The sequence below is a fragment of the Lates calcarifer genome, linkage group LG24 (genome assembly GCF_001640805.2).
Source record: "Lates calcarifer isolate ASB-BC8 linkage group LG24, TLL_Latcal_v3, whole genome shotgun sequence".
In the NCBI taxonomy this organism is placed as follows: Eukaryota; Metazoa; Chordata; class Actinopteri; family Centropomidae; genus Lates; species Lates calcarifer.
In genome coordinates, this window is record NC_066856.1 from 3,843,281 (window position 1) to 3,864,779 (window position 21,499).

General features: G+C 40.7%; 1 protein-coding gene across 1 annotated transcript in view; it reads right to left on the bottom strand.

The window, feature by feature from the left end:
- Window positions 1–5,422: 5,422 nt before the first annotated feature.
- Window positions 5,423–21,499, bottom strand: part of gfod1 (glucose-fructose oxidoreductase domain containing 1) — a 32,062-nt gene continuing 15,985 nt past the window's right edge. Inside the window, exons 2-3 of the mRNA XM_018673638.1 lie at window positions 12,553–12,746; window positions 5,423–12,274 (exon numbers count right to left, since the gene is read on the bottom strand). Coding sequence (XP_018529154.1) covers window positions 11,534–12,274; window positions 12,553–12,746 — 935 coding nt within the window. The 3' untranslated portion in view covers window positions 5,423–11,533. The remainder of the gene's footprint in view (window positions 12,275–12,552; window positions 12,747–21,499) is intronic.

The following is a 21,499-nucleotide window of genomic DNA, read 5'->3' on the forward strand; positions in this document are numbered from 1 at the left end:
ATGTAATGTTGGTCCATCTTTAACAGGCCAGAACAGTTCTTAGCAATAAAACCATGGAGTCTCTGAAGAGCAGATTTTGTGTTATGTTAAACATGAGTGAACGAGCTTCACTTGGTCAGTACTGCACTCTAATGGTGATTATACTGTACTGTATCAGCTCATTAACATTCCTCTCATTAAATATTCAGTGCTTCAGAAGCAAGACATTACCTCATCTGTTTCAGAGTCCTGTCCACTGCAAATACACGCAGAGATCAGCATAAATCAGTGAAGGCGGTGGATGCGGGCACAGCTCATTCATCCCGTGTTTATATGTGACCTCTCTGTCGTAGCTCTGTATGTAAATTTAGATGTGAGGTCCCCCGCTCATGATTGGCTCCAGTGGGGGAGGTATGGCTATGACTGCCCTCTTCGCCATGCCATGTGTTTCCTGATTGGTGGATTCCGGTTCAGCGCCACCAATCCTGGTGAAGCAATTGTGGACTAAAATTTATTTAATGAAATTAATATAAGCTCCGGCAGCCTGTCCGTCATTGCGGCTGTGGTCAGCTCGCTGGAGGCCCATTGTCGTCGCTTGAACGCTGATGTTGTATCAACTCGAGTTTTGTAGTAAATAAGGCATGACATTGTGTTAAGAACTACCTGGGGACTGAGCCAGGGCCCTCTGGGAATGTTGAGGTTGTCACTTGCTAAAAACGGTTGTTTAGCGGCTAAACAACAATCAATACGTACCGTGGCTAAAATTTAGCCAGTTTAGCCGCTGAACTTTGGCCACGCTAGGTATAGGGGTGCTGCCGTTCCCCCAACTTTTTGGCAAACTCTCTAATAAATAACTTCCTCTTACTGATATCCTCTGGTCTTACGTTGCTTCCCTTTTCCTTCCAGCGAGCCAGGGTTTGTAACAATGGTTGACTAGTTAGCAGCAGACGGTTAAAAGTATTAAGTGTGTGACGTGAGAATATTTCTGCCTGTGTCATTAGCATCATCTGCATCACAATGAGACCACTGGGTAAATTCAGTTCCTGCTGCTCATTTTGCCCTGCACCTGCACCTGCACCAGCTGAAATGAGGAAACCCTCTGATCCTGTGATGTTCTTTATTTGAAGCAGGTGCTGATGATGCATTTACCACACAGCATGGGCAGCTGGTTGAGGATGTGTCTGTAGACCCATTTAATTGAGTCTCCATGGAGGAGGATTAGTTTGTGTGGTCATGGGTAAAACTCCAGTTAGCACAAACTGACAGTAAATGCAGCAAAGTTTCCAGCACTTGAAAGAACTCAAGAACATCTGATTAAGCTAATGTTATGATTCACTGTCGGCTCTCAGAGACCCTCTCACCCCTGGGACACAAAACAGTTCATTTACTCTCAGCATGAGACAAAAGCTGATTTAAACAGACTGGGTCATTGTGAGAAGATGTTTATACACAGATTCCAAAAGCATTGCAGTTCTGGGTAATGAAACAAATTAAGCCAAGTTGCTGTGGTCTAAAAACAGAAGAGGAATTGGGAGACAATGAACTCAATTAGGGTAACAATATACAGTGGAGTGGTAGACTATAATGTGCATCATCTGCAGCAGCCAGCAGGGGGCAGCAGACACTCTCACTACACCCTGCAGCTATGGAGGAGATGAACTGTTGCCACCAAAAAATATTGAACTGAATTTAAGCAATAGCAAATTTACATCTTTTTTTTTTTTTTTTTTTACCTTACACACTTGAACATATCCAAAATTACGTTCACACCTAGATATTATAAAAGAAAAAATAAATACAGGATTCTGATTCTGATTATTGACTTAAATTGCTTCAATTATGATTCCAATTCTGTCTCCAAAAGATATTACATTAAAAAAAACAAAAACAAAATTAGAGTCATTATTGATGTACACATTTTTTTTAATTCCATAGAAACTGCAGCATTAGACAAGTGCTGAAGAGTAAACCATGTTGCAGACACACAAAGTCACACTTTTTTCCCCATGTTCACATACATACCCTCATCCACACACATTCAGTCAGTGCTGAGCACCGGTGCAGGGAGATGAGACAGGAAACCTCTAGGACAGGAGTCACACAGTCAATTCAAAAAGAAAGATTGGGAGGAGGGGGGGTCATTTAACAGAAGTGCACCATCACACTTTACAGCACGCAGAAAACCCGGGGGGGGGGGCTTTTATTTCTGAGACACCCACTGACCTCCTAAAAATGGCATATCATCCTAAACGGATAGAAAATATAAATTATTCCTACAGTAAGTACATTCTCTAGATTAAGACCCATAAATATGCATTTGAGAGCTCAAATTACAGTATGTACAGAGGTCCATGCGTCCACAATATACATACATAACAATAAATATTGGATATAATCACAATACAGCATCAAGATGGATATTTTTCTTTAAACAAGTAGAGGGCACAGCAAGACAGATCAAGAGTCAGCATTCATAAACCAGCTGAGGAAAGGTGTGGAGAATCTGTATCTGTCAGTTATTTTATTAAAGGGAGTTGTCTTGGTTACTCCTGTCCTGTTACAGTTGGTAGTGAGCAAAAACAGAGCTGAAAGGTGAGTGAATAATACTCACAAATGGAAACAAACACATCTCCAAATGAACAGTAACGTTGCTCTGTAACTGTTATCATCAGTTTAAAACACACAAGCCTCAAAGTTGTAGATGACTGAACAGCATTTAAACTTTCCTGATGATTATTGCCCTATAATGCAATAAAAACTGCCATCCATGCATCAAACAACTTCTCCATGCCATGTGTTTCCTGATTAGTGGATTCTCTCATATGGCAATTCTCACAGATTTATCAGTTTTATATGATATGATGCTTTTATCCATTCACAGTTAAGATGCAGATTCAGCACACTGTGTAGATCTTCATTGATATAGACTCTGCACTGCTAGGCATATTAAGGTTTAGTATCATTAATGCAGGTTACATTACTGCTGTTTAAATACACCATAATGACATATAGTTTACTGAATGGCTTTTGCAGTTATTGTTACAATTAATTATTCCAATAATTATTTCATCTGTAACTTATCTGTTCCTCTGATGTCTTACTTTTATCTGTTTTTCTATCATTACTTTTTCTGTGTTGTTTTATTTGTTGTTTTATTTAAGCTGGCATGTTATTTTATTCCTTGTATTTGATTTTGCTAGTATTCTTGCTTTCTTATATTTGCACTGTGCAACAGTTATTCTGAAAGGTGTTATATACTGTAGATAAAATTATTATTAGCAATATTATAATCAAACAAATGGAAAATCACAGTACATATAGATAAATATATATAAAATATATATAGATATAGATAAAATATGTCTTCAAACTGTCACTTAGCTTAATGCATGTGTTTTTTTCATTAGGTTATTTGAGCTCAAGTGTTAAATTGTCATCTATCTTATCTTTGGTACTGTGCCACGTAGCTGCCTCCTGAAAAGATGTTCTTATCCCAAAATGCATCTATTCACTTCAGCTCTTTATTTGATTCATTAGAACATGTTATTAAACATCACACCATGTAATGTTGGTCCATCTTTAACAGGCCAGAACAGTTCTTAGCAATAAAACCATGGAGTCTCTGAAGAGCAGATTTTGTGTTATGTTAAACATGAGTGAACGAGCTTCACTTGGTCAGTACTGCACTCTAATGGTGATTATACTGTACTGTATCAGCTCATTAACATTCCTCTCATTAAATATTCAGTGCTTCAGAACCAAGACATTACCTCATCTGTTTCAGAGTCCTGTCCACTGCAAATACACGCAGAGATCAGCGTAAATCAGTGAAGGCGGTGGATGCGGGCACAGCTCATTCATCCCGTGTTTATATGTGACCTCTCTGTCGTAGCTCTGTATGTAAATTTAGATGTGCGGTCCCCCGCTCATGATTGGCTCCAGTGGGGGAGGTATGGCTATGACTGCCCTCTTCTGCCATGCCATGTGTTTCCTGATTGGTGGATTCCGGTTCAGCGCCACCAATCCTGGTGAAGCAATTGTGGACTAAAATTTATTTAATGAAATTAATAAAAGCTCCGGCAGCCTGTCCGTCATTGCGGCTGTGGTCAGCTCGCTGGAGGCCCATTGTTGTCGCTTGAACGCTGATGTTATATCAACTCGAGTTTTGTAGTAAATAAGGCATGACATTGTGTTAAGAACTACCTGGGGACTGAGCCAGGGCCCTCTGGGAATGTTGAGGTTGTCACTTGCTAAAAACGGTTGTTTAGCGACTAAACAACAATCAATACGTAGCGTGGCTCAAAGTTTAGCCAGTTTAGCCGCTGAACTTTGGCCACGCTAGGTATAGGGGTGCTGCCGTTCCCCCAACTTTTTGGCAAACTCTCTAATAAATAACTTCCTCTTACTGATATCCTCTGGTCTTACGTTGCTTCCCTTTTCCTTCCAGCGAGCCAGGGTTTGTAACAATGGTTGACTAGTTAGCAGCAGACGGTTAAAAGTATTAAGTGTGTGACGTGAGAATATTTCTGCCTGTGTCATTAGCATCATCTGCATCACAATGAGACCACTGGGTAAATTCAGTTCCTGCTGCTCATTTTGCCCTGCACCTGCACCTGCACCAGCTGAAATGAGGAAACCCTCTGATCCTGTGATGTTCTTTATTTGAAGCAGGTGCTGATGATGCATTTACCACACAGCATGGGCAGCTGGTTGAGGATGTGTCTGTAGACCCATTTAATTGAGTCTCCATGGAGGAGGATTAGTTTGTGTGGTCATGGGTAAAACTCCAGTTAGCACAAACTGACAGTAAATGCAGCAAAGTTTCCAGCACTTGAAAGAACTCAAGAACATCTGATTAAGCTAATGTTATGATTCACTGTCGGCTCTCAGAGACCCTCTCACCCCTGGGACACAAAACAGTTCATTTACTCTCAGCATGAGACAAAAGCTGATTTAAACAGACTGGGTCATTGTGAGAAGATGTTTATACACAGATTCCAAAAGCATTGCAGTTCTGGGTAATGAAACAAATTAAGCCAAGTTGCTGTGGTCTAAAAACAGAAGAGGAATTGGGAGACAATGAACTCAATTAGGGTAACAATATACAGTGGAGTGGTAGACTATAATGTGCATCATCTGCAGCAGCCAGCAGGGGGCAGCAGACACTCTCACTACACCCTGCAGCTATGGAGGAGATGAACTGTTGCCACCAAAAAATATTGAACTGAATTTAAGCAATAGCAAATTTACATCTTTTTTTTTTTTTTTTTTTACCTTACACACTTGAACATATCCAAAATTACGTTCACACCTAGATATTATAAAAGAAAAAATAAATACAGGATTCTGATTCTGATTATTGACTTAAATTGCTTCAATTATGATTCCAATTCTGTCTCCAAAAGATATTACATTAAAAAAAACAAAAACAAAATTAGAGTCATTATTGATGTACACATTTTTTTTAATTCCATAGAAACTGCAGCATTAGACAAGTGCTGAAGAGTAAACCATGTTGCAGACACACAAAGTCACACTTTTTTCCCCATGTTCACATACATACCCTCATCCACACACATTCAGTCAGTGCTGAGCACCGGTGCAGGGAGATGAGACAGGAAACCTCTAGGACAGGAGTCACACAGTCAATTCAAAAAGAAAGATTGGGAGGAGGGGGGGTCATTTAACAGAAGTGCACCATCACACTTTACAGCACGCAGAAAACCCGGGGGGGGGGCTTTTATTTCTGAGACACCCACTGACCTCCTAAAAATGGCATATCATCCTAAACGGATAGAAAATATAAATTATTCCTACAGTAAGTACATTCTCTAGATTAAGACCCATAAATATGCATTTGAGAGCTCAAATTACAGTATGTACAGAGGTCCATGCGTCCACAATATACATACATAACAATAAATATTGGATATAATCACAATACAGCATCAAGATGGATATTTTTCTTTAAACAAGTAGAGGGCACAGCAAGACAGATCAAGAGTCAGCATTCATAAACCAGCTGAGGAAAGGTGTGGAGAATCTGTATCTGTCAGTTATTTTATTAAAGGGAGTTGTCTTGGTTACTCCTGTCCTGTCTCCATAAGATGTGAAGAGAAGAGGAAATGTTTTTTTTTTGGAGGGGAGGGGGTCTGCAGAAGCACCAGTGAGCTTGTCCCCCAGGCTTCAACCTGACTCACGATAGAGAGAAAGAGAGAGGGAGGAAGAGGAGAAACTGAAATTGAGAGTCACCCTGTGAAAAACGTGAAACAACAGATCAGTGAAAAGCAAATCAAAAACTGTTGCCTTGACTGTACCCCCCCCCCCATCGGGAGGTGTTGCTTTTACCAGTCAGAGAAAGTGGAGGGAGAATGTGTGAAAGAAAGTGGTGTGTAGACAGATGGAGGAGTGAGGGCAGTGTGTTACCGCGTGAACAAAAAGAGGAAAAAAAAAAAAAAAAAAAAAAAAAACTAAGACAGGACCTAGTTTTGGCAACGTGGCTTCCGGTTGCTAAGTAACGGTCTCCGAGGGCAGAAGAAGCGCCTCTTTGAGGTTGTTCGTCTCCAAAATGAACAATTTTCACCCGACCCCACCAACACCTCCACCCTCCTCTCCCTCAGCGAGTGAAGGCCTTTCCTGAACAGTTTGTGAATGCTGGCAAAGCAAGAATAAGCAATTCATCGTCATGACTGTCAGCAAAGGAGGCAGTCAAAGTGCAAAGTTTGAACTTTTTCTGAAGCACAGAGTCGGCTCATCCTTAACAGGCCACAAGCAGCGAGCTAAACGGTAAACAAAACAGTTCCTGGCAACATAAATCAAGACATAAAGAACAGCATCTGCGTTGTGGGAAACACAAGTCCTCTTTTGCAGTCCTGTACTTCAATGGTGATGCAGCATCACACATCATTTCAACATCATTGTGATGTCTGAACATCAGCTATGACATGTAACAACTTTCAGTAAACATAAAATATTCAGTGATTCAACATTGAAAAGAAAACATGAGAAATCAGTCAAGAGATATTCAACGAAAACTATTTGATGCTGCTGACTATTTAAAATGCATCAGACCCTCATACTGTACTGTATCAGCTCATTAAAATTACTCTCATTAAATATTCAGTGCTTCAGAACCCAGATATTACCTCATCTGTTTTCATAGTGCTGCCAACTGCAAGTGTACATGCAGACACAAGTGTGAATCTGTGTAGATGGTTCATTAGTAAGCAGCAAATGGTTAAAAGTATTAAGTATGTGATGTGAGAATACTTCTCCCTGCATCACTCTGATGGTCAACATCATAATGACATCTAGAAAAGGTTCATTAAATTCCTGCACTTCTCTGTTTCCGGATGAAATGAAAAGCCTTCTGGTCTTGTGATATTCTTAATTTGAAGCAGATGCTAATGATGCATTTACCACAGAGCATCTGCAATTGGTTGAGGATGTGTCTGCAGAGCTGTTTAATTGAGTCTCCATGGAGGAGGATGAATTTGTGTGGACATGGGTAAACCTCCAGTTAGCACAAACTGACAGTAAATCCGTGTTTCAAGAACCCGAAAGAACTCAAGAACATTTGACAGATTTGACAGGGTAATGACAGATTTAAGTGTATGTATGATGATGAAGTGGGAGACAAAGGGAAAGAACTAGGAGCAGGTAAAATATCTGAAAAGATGGACCTAATGTCATTAAAGCTGAGTTTAATTTCCCTAAACACTTTGTGTTGGAGGTGAATGAATATCTACAGTTTAGTGAAAAATAAGGGTGGACAGTCAAGCACTCCTCTGCAGCATTTTCCAGCTAATTGCTTGCAGAGAGCATGGTAACAGCACTGCTGCCACAAGTGTGCAGAATAGAGACTTGTATCATGGCTGCATCACTATTTAGCTAAAAACAGGAAACACTATATTGTACCAGTCCATCAACATCCAATAATCTCCAACTGTCTCTGAAGATTCCTGGAAAGAAACATGTAATTTGATGCTACAGGGAAAGTGATCAGTACATTTCCAATGATATTTTCAATGGTAAACACAACGCAGCCAGTTGAACTAACTACAATAAAACTTTAGAAGTTTGTATTTTAACTGTAATTAGCACCAAATTACATAGTTATTTCCAGGACAGGAAAGAGCTATGTAAATAAATTATTGCTAAGTGATAACCTGCAAATAAAGTGTTTCCAATAACTATTGCATGGGATGCATCCTAGTGGTGATGCTACTGGAAAAAAAGATTAACCAGTTTGTTTTTGTGTCAGAGGACCATTGGACTAAACAATTCTAAAAGTTTGAAGGGCGGGATACAAGCCACAGACTGTATTTCCTTGTCTGGGATTTCCATGCAGCCCAATTCACTTGCTATAAAGCAATACAATACTATTCAAGCTACTTAAGAAAACCTACATCTGTGTTTGATTGCTTTTAAAGTACATAGAAGCCATTTATTGCCTGACTAATGAAGCCGTCTCTCACCTTAGATTACCTGTCGTATCTATCAGTTAACTAATGGGAGAAGGAAATCATTCACCTCCAAATTGGACTCAACAGAGCTAAACATCCAAGGTTAGACCAGCAAAGAATCATAAAACAGAGAGTGTTTACAGGTTTGATGGGGCAGGAAAAAACCCCATCGATGACTGAATGTAGGAACCATGATTTGGACCTTGAACCATTTCTCCTTTTTTTCTTATATAGTACCTGAATACTCAGTGACTGCTCAGCCCCCTCTGACTGAGGCTGCAAGTTTAAATCATGACATAATTTCATGCCTCCTCACTCATAACGCTTTAGCCGCTTATCAAGACAGACCACAGAAAGAGTAATGAAAAATAATGAAGTAAACCAGTAAATTCCAGTAAACATTTTAAATCAGACATTTATATTTTGAGAATTGTTATCAGACAAAGGGGGAAAGTCTATATGCAGATTTGATAAGGCGCTTGGTACACAAGGGGCAATAATATAACTTGAGATAGCTTATCAGTGTTTTTCAGGCAGACTGGTTAGCAATGCTGCTTATTTTGTCCTGAAACATCTAACTACACTGAGTGTTACAAAGTTGTGTGTAGCTGATCACACCACAGCATGGGTTGTAATATGCTCTGACCGCAGCATGGAGTGTCACAACAAATCAAAACACTAAACAATAAAAGGGGTCAGACATTACTGTTAGATACTACGACCTATGAACAGTTACAGCTATTGACTTTTCATATCAGAGCTTGCACTCGATGACAGTGTGGTTATGTTAGATTATGACTGTGATGATTTATGACACTTCGCTGATCTTCAGCTCAAACATAAAGCATTCTTTCACAACAGTGTGTTTAAAAGAAGACTATTTTGGTAAATATTTCATAAATGGAAAACTAAGAAGCTGAATGCTCCAAGGCCTCAGTCTGCTGTTAATCTCCCAAATACACTGCAGGTCAGTCCACAAAACTTCAACAGCAAAAACAAAGAATAAATACCTTAACACTCAACCGAAACATGTTTCAGTTCCTTGGTTTTTACAAATAAAATACATACAGTACTTGTTTATTTCTTTAGACAAACACATATTGTTTTATAATATTTTCATATGTTCTTTTTCAGTAGTCGTTACATAGATAGTATTTCAGCACAGCTTAAGAACTTGAAACCACACTGGGGGACAGAGATGCATAAAAATCAATCTTTTGGCTTGTAGGTCAGTGTTGTTCTTTCACCTGTATTGAGTGATACCAAACCTTAAGTCAAACTGTATTTGCAAATACTTTCTGATGGTTTGTTTTCTGAAAAGACAAAAACCAACAGTGAATTGATCCTATACTCATAAGTACTGCCTATGTAGCCAAAAAGCTGATATATTTTTTCCTCTGTGCCATAGTGCTACATTGTTTGAGTATATCCTACATACACTATCCTAGACCTGCAAGTGTGTGCATCAGTCCATGACTAAATGCGAGACTGCAAAGTTACAGACTGTATAATGAAAATGATGAGTCAAAAAATGCTAAAAAGCTACTTTGAGCTGAGGGGATAACACTCAATGAGTCTGTCAAGCAATAACTTTCATATTACACACAGTCATCTGACCCATTGTTGATGAACAAATATTGATTGGTGCAGCTTTAAAGACTTACATCTGCAGTAGGCATCAATGGGTATCAGTAAGCAACTCAGACAGTACTGAGGAACAGATGATGAACACTTTTTTGGTTTTGGTCTTTCCATGGGATTTTCTCACACTAAGAATAACACCAGCCTTTAACATCCTTTAACACCTCTATTCCACTATCTACTGCTGTTAATTGGTTGCAAATTTCCAGTCTTACTGTAAGTTTGGGTCCAAACTGAACTTGCATGCAAAGCATGCTGACAAGCTTGCACGTTACTGCATGTTAGAGAGGCTTTATGAAGCATGTCACACACTAAATGACATTAGCTTCTAGCTGTATTGCACTGTATTGCAATATGTGGATAAAACCCCTATATAGCTTAGTATTTACTTGCAACTTAGTGCAATACTGCATCACTACCCACACTTAAGGCTCAGTACAGATGTGTACTAACACATCACACAGAATTCAGTATACTTCATGGCTATGCTTAATGATGACAGAAAAAGCATAGAATAAAAGTATCACTACTTTGGCCACTCATACAGGATTCGCAAACTTATTCACAGGCTACTGTAACTGCATAAAGGCATACCATAGTGCATCTTAACCCTTGACCCAGGCTGGAAGATAAAAGTATTTCTGCTGCAGACTACAGCCTGAATATATTGCATACATAAACCAGAAGGTAAACCCCCTCTGAAAACCCACCAGCCAAACTATTGATTTTTTTCTCTCTTGTTTCACACATACAGAGGAAGCATACAGAGCAGACACAGACTGAAGCTATCAAGCACACTGATTTTTTTTTTTTTTAAACATTCACTTGGTAAAACTAGCAAGTACTTCAGATTATAGCAACAATAGAGCGGCACAGTTTTAACTGAGAGGACTGTCGTTCTTCCTTGGCTGTCCTTATTCGGACCCACAGTGTAAGGTGTTGACTTCCAGACCCTGTCGTGTGGAGGAGGAGTAGAGATGAGAGGCGCAATACCCTTATGGTCAAGCAGAACACAGTAGCATTAGTTTCACTCCCAGGTCTGCCTCCACTGTAGGACTGTATCTTGTCTTTCTGTTGCATGAATCAGTTTGATTTACAAATGCATCTCCCTGGAAGGGCTCAAGTCCTCTGACAAAGGGAAATAAACAGGAGAGACTTCCTCATAAATAAAGGTTTGATTATTAATCACATTGCTTTTCCTGTACTGTGGAGTTAGGGTGTCAGGAACCATAACTCTCTGTATTATAGTGGTGTAACCTCTCTGTCTGTAATAGTAGCAATACAGACTTGACAGTATTAAAATAAACCAGTGATGAATTTAAGAACTAAAGCCGGTAATTGAATGAAAAAAGTTCCAACAATACCAAGGCCCTTCCAGCGCCACCTCCAGTTTTTAAAGTAACACAGGCGTTCAGCCATCCTGATGAGATTAGCACATAGGCCAGATGCTAACAGTAGAGTGACATTCTGCTCCGCCGCATGGCCTCGCTGATTAAATAGGCTGGGCTGACCTCTGGTTCTTCTGTCATCACCACAATGTTCTGCCATTCCCCACACTGGTTGGATTTCTTGATGGTATCCACCACGCAAAGAGCATAAAGGCAATCCTCAAAGGTGGCAGCCATTGTCAGAGGCCTCCCATCCCACGTCCGCCGGTCATCTTGGTCCTGAAAGGCCAGCCGCACGGCCTGGATCATGCGGATCGTCCCGGTGAGATACGGAGACGGAATGTCACTGAAGGCCTTTTCTGGTAAAGAAGCCTTCTCAAGAGGCGTGGTGTCTTTGAGCAGTAGTTCAGGGCCTCCACCACTTCCTCCACCCCCGCTGTTCTTCTGCCCGTACAGGTCCGTCCCTGTGACCGTTAACCGCCCGACGGTACCTACGACGATTACCTCCTGACGAAACTCTCCTGGGACGTTGAAGTTGAGTGTGACGGTGCAGCAGGCGCCTCCCTCCAGTACCATCTGGAATGTGCAGAAGTCGTCGCTGGTGATCTGACGGATGCCCCGGATGTGATCTGTCTGTTTGACGAAGGTCTTTAGGAAGCCGTGGACTTTTGCTGCACGCTGGCCCGTCAGAAACGTAAGCAGGTCGATGATGTAACTGCCCACTGAGTGCAGACCACCACCTCCCATTAGGTCATCACAGCTCCAGTTGTATTTCTTCCCCAGGAGACTACCACTGTGGACCTTTAGGGCAAAAAGGAGATTTATTGGTGCCATATTAGGTATTTTTTCACTTAAATGTGATTGGGACAGCTTAGAACAAAAACATGCAACAGTATGGGTGGCATCATAAAGGATCCATGCTGCTTAAGTGCCTTTGAGCAAGATACTGATTCCTTGCCAGCTCTATGGGTCTTGCTCTAATGCAACCTAATCTCAAGAGAAAGTATCACACTGTCGTCATCATTATAAATGGCAAGAATCTCCAATTTAAGAACAAGCATTGGTAGTTTCCATCTCACCTGGGCCTCACAGACCAGAAGCTCCCCAATGTACCCTTCCTCTAAGAGCTCCTTCATTCGAACAAAAGCCGGCAAGAAACGTAGCACATTTCCCATAATGCTCAGCAACTTGGGGTAGTACTGGGCCGCTGACATCATTCGGAAGGCATCCAGAGGCGTGGCTGTCCTGTCGCAGATGACGTTCTTTCCAATACCTTAGAAAAAAGAGGAGAGAGATTTGGGAATGAGCCACACAAGCTTTATTGTTTTGCAGTAGAATAACATTGTTTTGACAGTACTGTTTCCCTCTATACAGCCAATATTAAGAAGAAAAGAGGAGGTAAGGAACAAGAGAGGAAGAGAGAGAGAGAAGTTATGTGGTCAGCCTTAGCAACACTCACAGACATAATATCCTCTTGAGCTTGAAAACATCCCCTGAAGAAACAATGCAGTACTGCAAAATGTGGCAACTCCCTTAATAGCTGACTCAAGAATTCCTAAACTTTCTGAACTTTCTCCTCTGAGTCATGGGAACTTTATGACAAAAGAATTCTTGCAAAAACACACACACACTGTTTACAGTATTGTCCACAAACTAAGGCTGACAGGGAAGATGCTCATCTAAAATTTTAGCAATATTAGAGAGACTCCTTTTTTAATTTTTAATGCTACTCTGCTAAAATTATACATCAGTGTTGACATTCAAACTAATTTCCAAAATTAAATAAAGAGTAATAAAACAATAACCAGAAGGAGGGGCTTTAATGTTGGCAGGCATGCAAGATGCTGCAGTCATGACTATGTGGTGTATGTGGTGTAAGACTGCACAGCTCAGAGAGCTTTACAAAGGCTTCACTGGTATTACTGGAGGCCTGATGAAACGTTGATAAAAGTACAGAAGGCACAGGAGAGATAGAGAGGGGAGGAGAGAAAGTCTGTAGACGCTGTACAAAACCTAATTAAAATCACTTCCAGCACATCAAAAGGTCCACTGGTGCCAGCAACACCCAAACACAACAGAGAGAAAAGGTTGGACGGTAATGTGAAGGGAGACTTTATACAGGACAGTTGACTGGAAGGAGAAAGCAGGAGCCAGTGAATGGTATGTAAAATAGATCATTAACTCCTCCTCCAGTGTTACAGGAACATGGTCTGTTCTTAAGGATTAGATTTACAACTAATGATTGTTTTCATTACTGATAAATCTGTCGATGATTAATCATTCTCACTCTAGATTGTCAGATACAGAAAGATATCCATCACAGCCCAAGAGGAAAGAAAAGAAGCAGCAAATCCACACTACAGCCACACATGAGAGAAAGTAGGGTTTTTATATTGGTCATGAAGTTAGCACCAACCACAGTGAGCTATAACTCTCTCAATGCACATATGTGCAAATCAGTATTGTATTGAGATGGACTTAATCAGTACCTATCCTTTTAGTGACTTTCTCCAAAATAACAGTTAAATGAGATTGATGCTTAAATCTGAAAAGTGGACTATAGTTTGGATAAAAGAAAGCTGTGCCCCACCTGTGTCAAGCTACCAATGTCACATCTAGATGTTCTTGTGACTATTTCTGCTGACAATAGCATGCAATGTCCTCTAACTGCTATTGTATGCTATGAACATGGAGTCAGTCTGGAAGGACATGCACACACAGTGTTGGGCATCACATAAGCTCCCAGAGTGTGAAAAGCAGCACTCGGTTTCTCCAGTTCTGGTTTTGGGGGTTTTGGGTGGAGGGGCCGTTTTGGAAGTGAAACTTCCCAGGCTAATCTACCATTAGCTCCAATCGGCCAGGCCAGGAAATTAATCCCTCTGACCCAGTTCTGAGGAGCGCCGTGGGAGCCCCCACCCACCACCCAACCCCTGCAGACACACAAAGCCAAGCAACAACAGTGCACCCCCGTCCCTTTCTTTTTGGCAGCAACACATACAAACAGATACTGGAAAGATGCATAGCCCTGGGTAAAACCCTTCTGGGGTAAATGCTAAATGCTCTTGACTGACTTTTCTGGCACTCACATTGAACTCAGTGTCTTTACAATAGATTGGCTAGATTTTATTAGTTAGCCAATCTAAAGACAGATTTCACCCTCCCACCGCTATTCTCTTCATGGTTTAGCCAAAATACATAAGTCTCTACAGTAATTTCCTCAGTTACATTTAAGCTATTTAAGCTATATAACCTCAACACCAGAGATAACCCTAACTCAAGACTTTTTTATGCTGTGTCATTTCATCTCATGATGGTACTGACGTGTCAGCTCAGACTTAGTGTGACCTTTTCAGAGATAAAAACAGCTCCTCTTTAGATCAGCAATGACCTTTTGCTCCTCATATACAAAGCTCTGAAAGGTCGAGGCTGGCTTAGACAGGTCAGCCTGTTGAGTCATCAGAGCTAATCAGCCACAGCCTATCCCAGAGAATGAGAGGATGTGTGTGTATGAGGCAGAGGGGAGTAGATTATGGATGCACCTGAGAACAAGGTAAAGTCACAGCTACAGCCACTGCAGTAAACAGTTAGGAGATGAAATGACATTGCATCAAAGTGGTGGTACAGGGTAGCTGTGGCTCAGGAGGTAGAGCGGTTGCCCACCAATCACAAGGTCAGTGGTTTGATCCCTGGCTCCTCCAGTTCTCATGCCGAAGTATCCTTGGGCAAGATACTGAACCCTAATTGTGTCATTGGTGAATGTGCATGAATGAGTTAGAAAGTTATGAATGTGCATGAATGAGTTAGAAAGCACTTTGTGTGTATAGAACAAGTGCTGTATGAATGTGTGTGTGAATGGGTGAATGTGACCTGCAGTGTGAAGCGCTTTGAGTGGTTGATAAGACTAGAAAAGTGCTACAGAAGTGCAGTCCAGTGAAACAAAAAAGAGGATGAGAAGAGTGAACAGAGAAACAAAGGTGAAAAAAGTAGAACAATCACAAAAGGAAGAAAGAAAAAGGGGAAAATAAGAGTGTGAAAGAGAGCAAGAGCTTGTCAATCTAACATTTCATGTGGAAAATGCTTGGCGAGGCAGCCCTGAAGAGGGACAGTATATGTGTGTGAAGTGATGTTCCCATAACCTTTCCCTCCCTACACCCATGCTGCTTCTCCAGAGAGATAACTGCTTGACACAAATGCAGAACGGATGCTCCCAAAGCTTCAAAAAGGCAAAGTTCTCATCAATAAAAAATAAAGGATGTTGTATGTTTTCGGGTGGGAGAGTGATAGGACAATACCACAAATACCACAAGAACAAAGTCTACTGGCTCTATTTCATTATCACTGAATCTAATATGTGAATTAGAACAAGTCTGAAATGAGGGTATTCGTTGATTAAGTTGGGAGTGACTTGCTGCCCCAAGCCTGGGTAATGATTGAGGGTGGGATAGAATATGGGATCAACACATGGACTGTGTGAACCATGGTACTAGTTCAGTTCTATGACTGCCTTTGAAGAAAGACTGTCCAAAAGCGAGCCTATTATACCTACGAATCAAAATCTCTGTGATGGGAGGCTTTTCACCCCACCTTTGAGTGTGGCTATTTGAAACAACTTTGAATTTGAACTTTGATCTTTCCTTGTTGGACGAATTAGTTTAATTTTGATCGGGCCTCTGCCTTTAGAAATAGGGTGACGAACACAGACATCCAGAAGGAGTAGAACCAATGCACCTGAACACCTTAAGTTGGTGGTATAAGCATCTGATAGGGATACCTCCTGGACCCCTCCCTTTATAGCCCAAAAACCCAGACCATGCTGGAGGGATTACATATCTCCTCTTGCCTGGGAATAAATACTAGATAGGGAAAATGAAGTCTGGGCTACCGTGATTAGCCTGTTGCCACCACAACCTGGGCAGAGATAAGAGGTAGAAAATGGATGGATAGATGATAACATTCACCATTTCACTCTCTTTTCTGCAAGCTCTTGGATGATGGATAAACTTTATGAATTCCTGTGGTGAAACTCTTTTCTCTTGTGCTGCAACAGAGCAGAGCATCTCCCTACAGATTTGTTCTTTCTGCTGCCCCACTAGAACTGGTTCTGTTAAGGCTGGATCACTCTGAATCATACCACTAGTACTGGTTGCAGCAACATGTGATTTCTATATGTTCTATTAATATGGGAAGTGTCCCACTTTGCTGATACCATCTAAGCAATAACATGAAAACATAAATTTACATACAATAACTACTATGATACTACAGCCTATGTTAATTAGACCAGTCTTAACATAAGAGCCTGACACTGGGGGCTGGGGTTAGTGAAATAGCTACAGTAACTCTGTGGTAGCTGGGGTGAAGTGAAGCTCAACTCACAGGTAAAGCTCCTGGCCCAGTGGGAGAGCAGTAATGGAGCAGAAAAAACCTCCAGCACTGCAGCTCAGTCCCTCAATATTAATAATTAATGTACTGGACATATCTAACCTAGAGACTTTAAAGACAGAGCCAGAGAGAGAAAAATCCTGCAGAGGTGAAAAGGATGACAGCAGTCCTGGAAATATTATGCAAGTATGCAAGGGGAAAATGATGCTGAAAGCACCATAATTCAAAAATAAATCAGGTCATAATAAACTTGGCATAGATTGATAACATATGAGTCACAAAAGGTCACTTTTTACATAGCAAAGAAGAGTTATTTCTGAGGGAACTTAAAGAAAAAAACAGCAGTCAACCTTGTGTAACATGAGGGGAACATTTTGCAAAATAGGTGGTACCCGATCACAGTCCATGTACTCTCTGCTTTTTAAGATTAGAAGAAGTGCTTTCCTCAGCAGCTGTGAACAGTGGCAGCCTGCTCGCCTTCAGGTGCATTCAGGTGCCTTTGATGTGCAGAGTACTGACATCCTGTCAGACAGAATCAGCTAACCTCACTGACTGAAATCACATCCTGTCATCTCACAGACCCTGAGGCCTAAAAAAAAGCAAATCCAAGTCCAAGTGGTTAACATGGAAAAGTATTATCACCACCAGCAAAGCCTATTTTCTGAGACAGAGAAACAGACACACACACTCTCAGTGGAAAGGGAACTTTTTTTTTTCATTTCACCTGAATAGTGTGGAACACATGCTCTACTCAAGATCACCTAGTGAAAAACATAAATTAATTCCTTAATCTCATTTAAGAGAAAGGAAAAGAGAGCCAGAGAGAGAGGCGGTATAATTAATTGGATGGAACAGATGACTCACTGAATCAGTAAAGGTGCTGTGTGCAGCTTTTTAACATCATTACAGCCTTAAGTATCAGGCCTTGTACAATAACTTTAAACAAATGAAACCACTGGCCACTTAGCAGCATTTTATACGGGTTCAACAAGGTAAGGTTTATCAGGAAGTGTGCTGGATGGTTAACAACATTCAACACACTGTTCTTCCAGTGAGAACAGATTGTGACAATGGCAGAATCAGCGTGAAACTTATGAGAAATCATGTTATCAGTTATAAGCTCTTAATTTTCTTGATGTCTGTGGAGATTCTCAGTCACTCAGGTCATGGTTATCCAAGAGAGGCTGAACACATGAGGATGTTTCACCTGTAGAACTGGAGCTGAGGGTCATATGATAAAGTGGAGATTCAAAATAATCTGAGAGACATAATCTCATTATAATGAAAAAAAGAACCATGTGTGTACTAGGGCTTAGTTGGAATGTGTGAAAATGTTGGTATTTGAACTGTAATGACCTGTTTGAGTACAAATTTTTCAGTCTCCTTGCTCAACAGACTGTTTGAAATAGTTTTCCTTATTGTCCAGCAGAGGGAGTTTGTGAAATTCAGTGTCATTATGAGCTAATGTATACCCTACTGATGCTATAGGGGTTGCAAGGAAATTAATTTGACCAAATTCTGTTAATTCAAATTCCTTTGAACATGGCTATACTGTAGCTCGTACACAGCTTAATATATGATGACAAAAAGAAATCTGATGGATATTTTCTTTATGCATACACACAGTTTTATTCATAAACCTATACAAAGATTTAAGCATATGGCTGCTGAAAGGATGATAGTGTGAAATAGATCATATGCTCTAGGCACTACCATGCTTTCTCAGGTGTTACATGTTATATGATGATGATATATCACAATTTTATAAACTTACACTGAGTGCCTTTAATTAAAGCATACTATCACTGATAATTATTGTGAACTGGACAGCTCACCTACATCCTAATACTTTAGACATCTGGATTACTTTAGATCCTATGATGTGTCTCAGTTTTTAACATTTTTACTATCTTGCTAAAACAGTAGCAGGGAACACATTTCACTTCTTTTTGGAAAAACACACATAGTTCCAGAGAAAGCAAGAGACATCCAGAGACAAAGACAGACCAAGAGAGAAAGCAGCTGCATCATTACAAGTGAAGGCCAGCTCTCTCCAGTCCATCGCCTCTCTCGGCTCGCTGCCACACTCATCATCTGGGCCTCTCTGCATGGCTCCAGTGTATCCTACTGAACACCAATATTCACAGGAACACACACACACAGGGCGTTGAAAGGAACAAGAAAAGGCTTTATGTGTGACAGAGGGAATGCCATCAGTGGATGAGATTTTGTGCTTTCTCACCTCCAGGGACATTGTGGACAGGAGAGGTAATACTGAGGAAGGAAGGGCTGGAAAGTGGTGACTGTGCAGGAAGGTCAGGTTGGGTGTGAGTGAGGGTGGGGCTGGCAGATTTGTTCTTGACAGCAAAGCTTAGTCAGGTAGTGTGTAATTACTCATTGTTTACACTTTTTCACGGCAGGATGGAAACATGCCATGGCAACTGTGATACATTTCACTTGCCTAGCCTCACAGATTGAAGAAGCTACAGTAGTTCTAACCATTTCTGATGTTCTAAAAGAATCAAAACTTAAATTTATGTACACAAACACCTCTGCCAATCTTTTTTCTTTCTAAAACAAATCAGAAATATTCACAGCTGCATACAAGTCCATATGTTTCTGTGCTAAAATTACATTAAATTCATCTTTAATGAGGCCCAGCAGCAACAGCTGGAAGTCAGCAAAGAGGAAAACCAGGTGGACTAAGAAGGATGCTGAATGCTTCAGCGTGACAGCTTAAACAATAGGCTCTCTGCTTGAAGATGCCAGAAATAGAAAAGCCAGGGAAACCAGTTGGGAGTGATAGCCATCTGCCTCGGTGCACCGTGCATGAGCTCCTGCAGGGCGAGGGTCAGGAGGAGGAGACAAGACAGCGAGGAGCTTTTCAGATTCCTACACACTGATGAAAATGATACCTATAGTACCTATAATAGTACCAGTAATACCAGTCCCTGTCAACACATCATTCAGAATTTGCTGTACTAAATAGTTTTATGTTGTGTCTACACACACTATGGATTTACTAAAAGCTACCAAAAGTGCCATTGTGTAATCTATGATTAATTTAGGTTAATTGATCAACAGATGTTAACATTTTTGTCAATGACTTAATAGTTTTGGAGTAGTAGTAATAGTTTTTTTTCCTGTTTCATATCATAATAAATGAAAGACAGTTTTGGCTGACTTAGAGAGACAAAGCGATCTGAAGACTTCAGTGACTTGGAAATATGAGCCATTCACTGAATGAAGAGATGAGATCAGTTAGTAAGACCTTATAGCTAAGACTTTTTTTTAGTCACATACAGTTTATTACACTGTCTTGTCATAATGCCGAAATTGTTTCAAAAAGAAACAAATGCATGTCTGTGTCTGTGTTTCAACCAACAAAACAGAACAAAGTGATTAATCAATAATGTCAATGAGTGTTAATGACCTCAGTGGAATCAATGTAATAGTGCTTTGCATTTATTGTACAGTAACTGCCACTGATGTTCTTGACTGCATGATTATTACTGACTGTTAATACTGTGGGATATTGTGTTGAGATTTGTTGTGAATGTGCAGTGTTCTACAGAGCTCACCTTCAACATATTGTGAATGAAGTGCACAGTATGTGTTTGTGTGTTTGTTTGTGTTTAAGTCAGTCATTTCATACAGAGTCACAGTATTATGGGCATCCCGCTACATACAAGCCAAGAGCAAAACTATGCCTGCTCAGCTGTCTGCCTGCCTGCTTTGGAAATAGTCTGCGGCTCTCTATTGAGTATGCATGTTTGTGTGTGTGTGTGTGTGTGTGTATGCTGAGGTGCGTACACAAATACACAAGGGTATAATACTGTGTGTGGCAGCGTTGTGACCAGACAAAGCAAAGCGAGTGGGCCTGAAAGATCATAAAGCATCCCCCATCACTGAAGCAGTGGAAAAGTAATTAGCTTTGTCTGTTAAGCCTGTGGAGGTGGAAATGCTCTGAAAATCACACACACACACACACACACACAAACAGACGCGCAGTACGGGTGTAATCAAGCAAGGCCTTCGCAAATGTTCAAAGAGAAACTAATGACTCATCCTTGCAGAAAGAGCCTTCTTTGTGGGGTCTGCCTGATAAAACGCACTAAACGCAAGGCTAAAATATTCTCTTGACCAATGCAGTGTCCAAGGCAAAGAAACACTTAAGCAACAAAAATAATTTCATGAATTAATTGGTCATACATTGTGTTTTGCAAGTGATTTTTATATGATATCGAATTCATGATGTTGTGTACATATTACAGTAGATAACATGGGTTCTAACAATGTAAAATGAAGCTGTGTATGCACTGGTGGCAGTACAGACGGTAGACACTCGCAGAGACGGGCCAGGCTCATCTTTCTGCTGATTATCCCAAATTAAATTTAGCTTAAAGCAATTACAAAGCAGGGAGGGGGAGGAAAAGAGACACAGACATGAGAAACTATACAGTCCCATCAGGGTACAGCTCTCTTGCTGGATGTAAATCAAGAGAAAACAAGCTTCCTGCTGACTAATTTGCCATCGTTGTTTGACTGGCATGCGTTCCCAGTCTGAAATTAGCATGTAAATGGCCACCTTGATAACAGTGATATATGACTGCAACGATTTGCCTTTCTCCTGCAGCTGAGGAG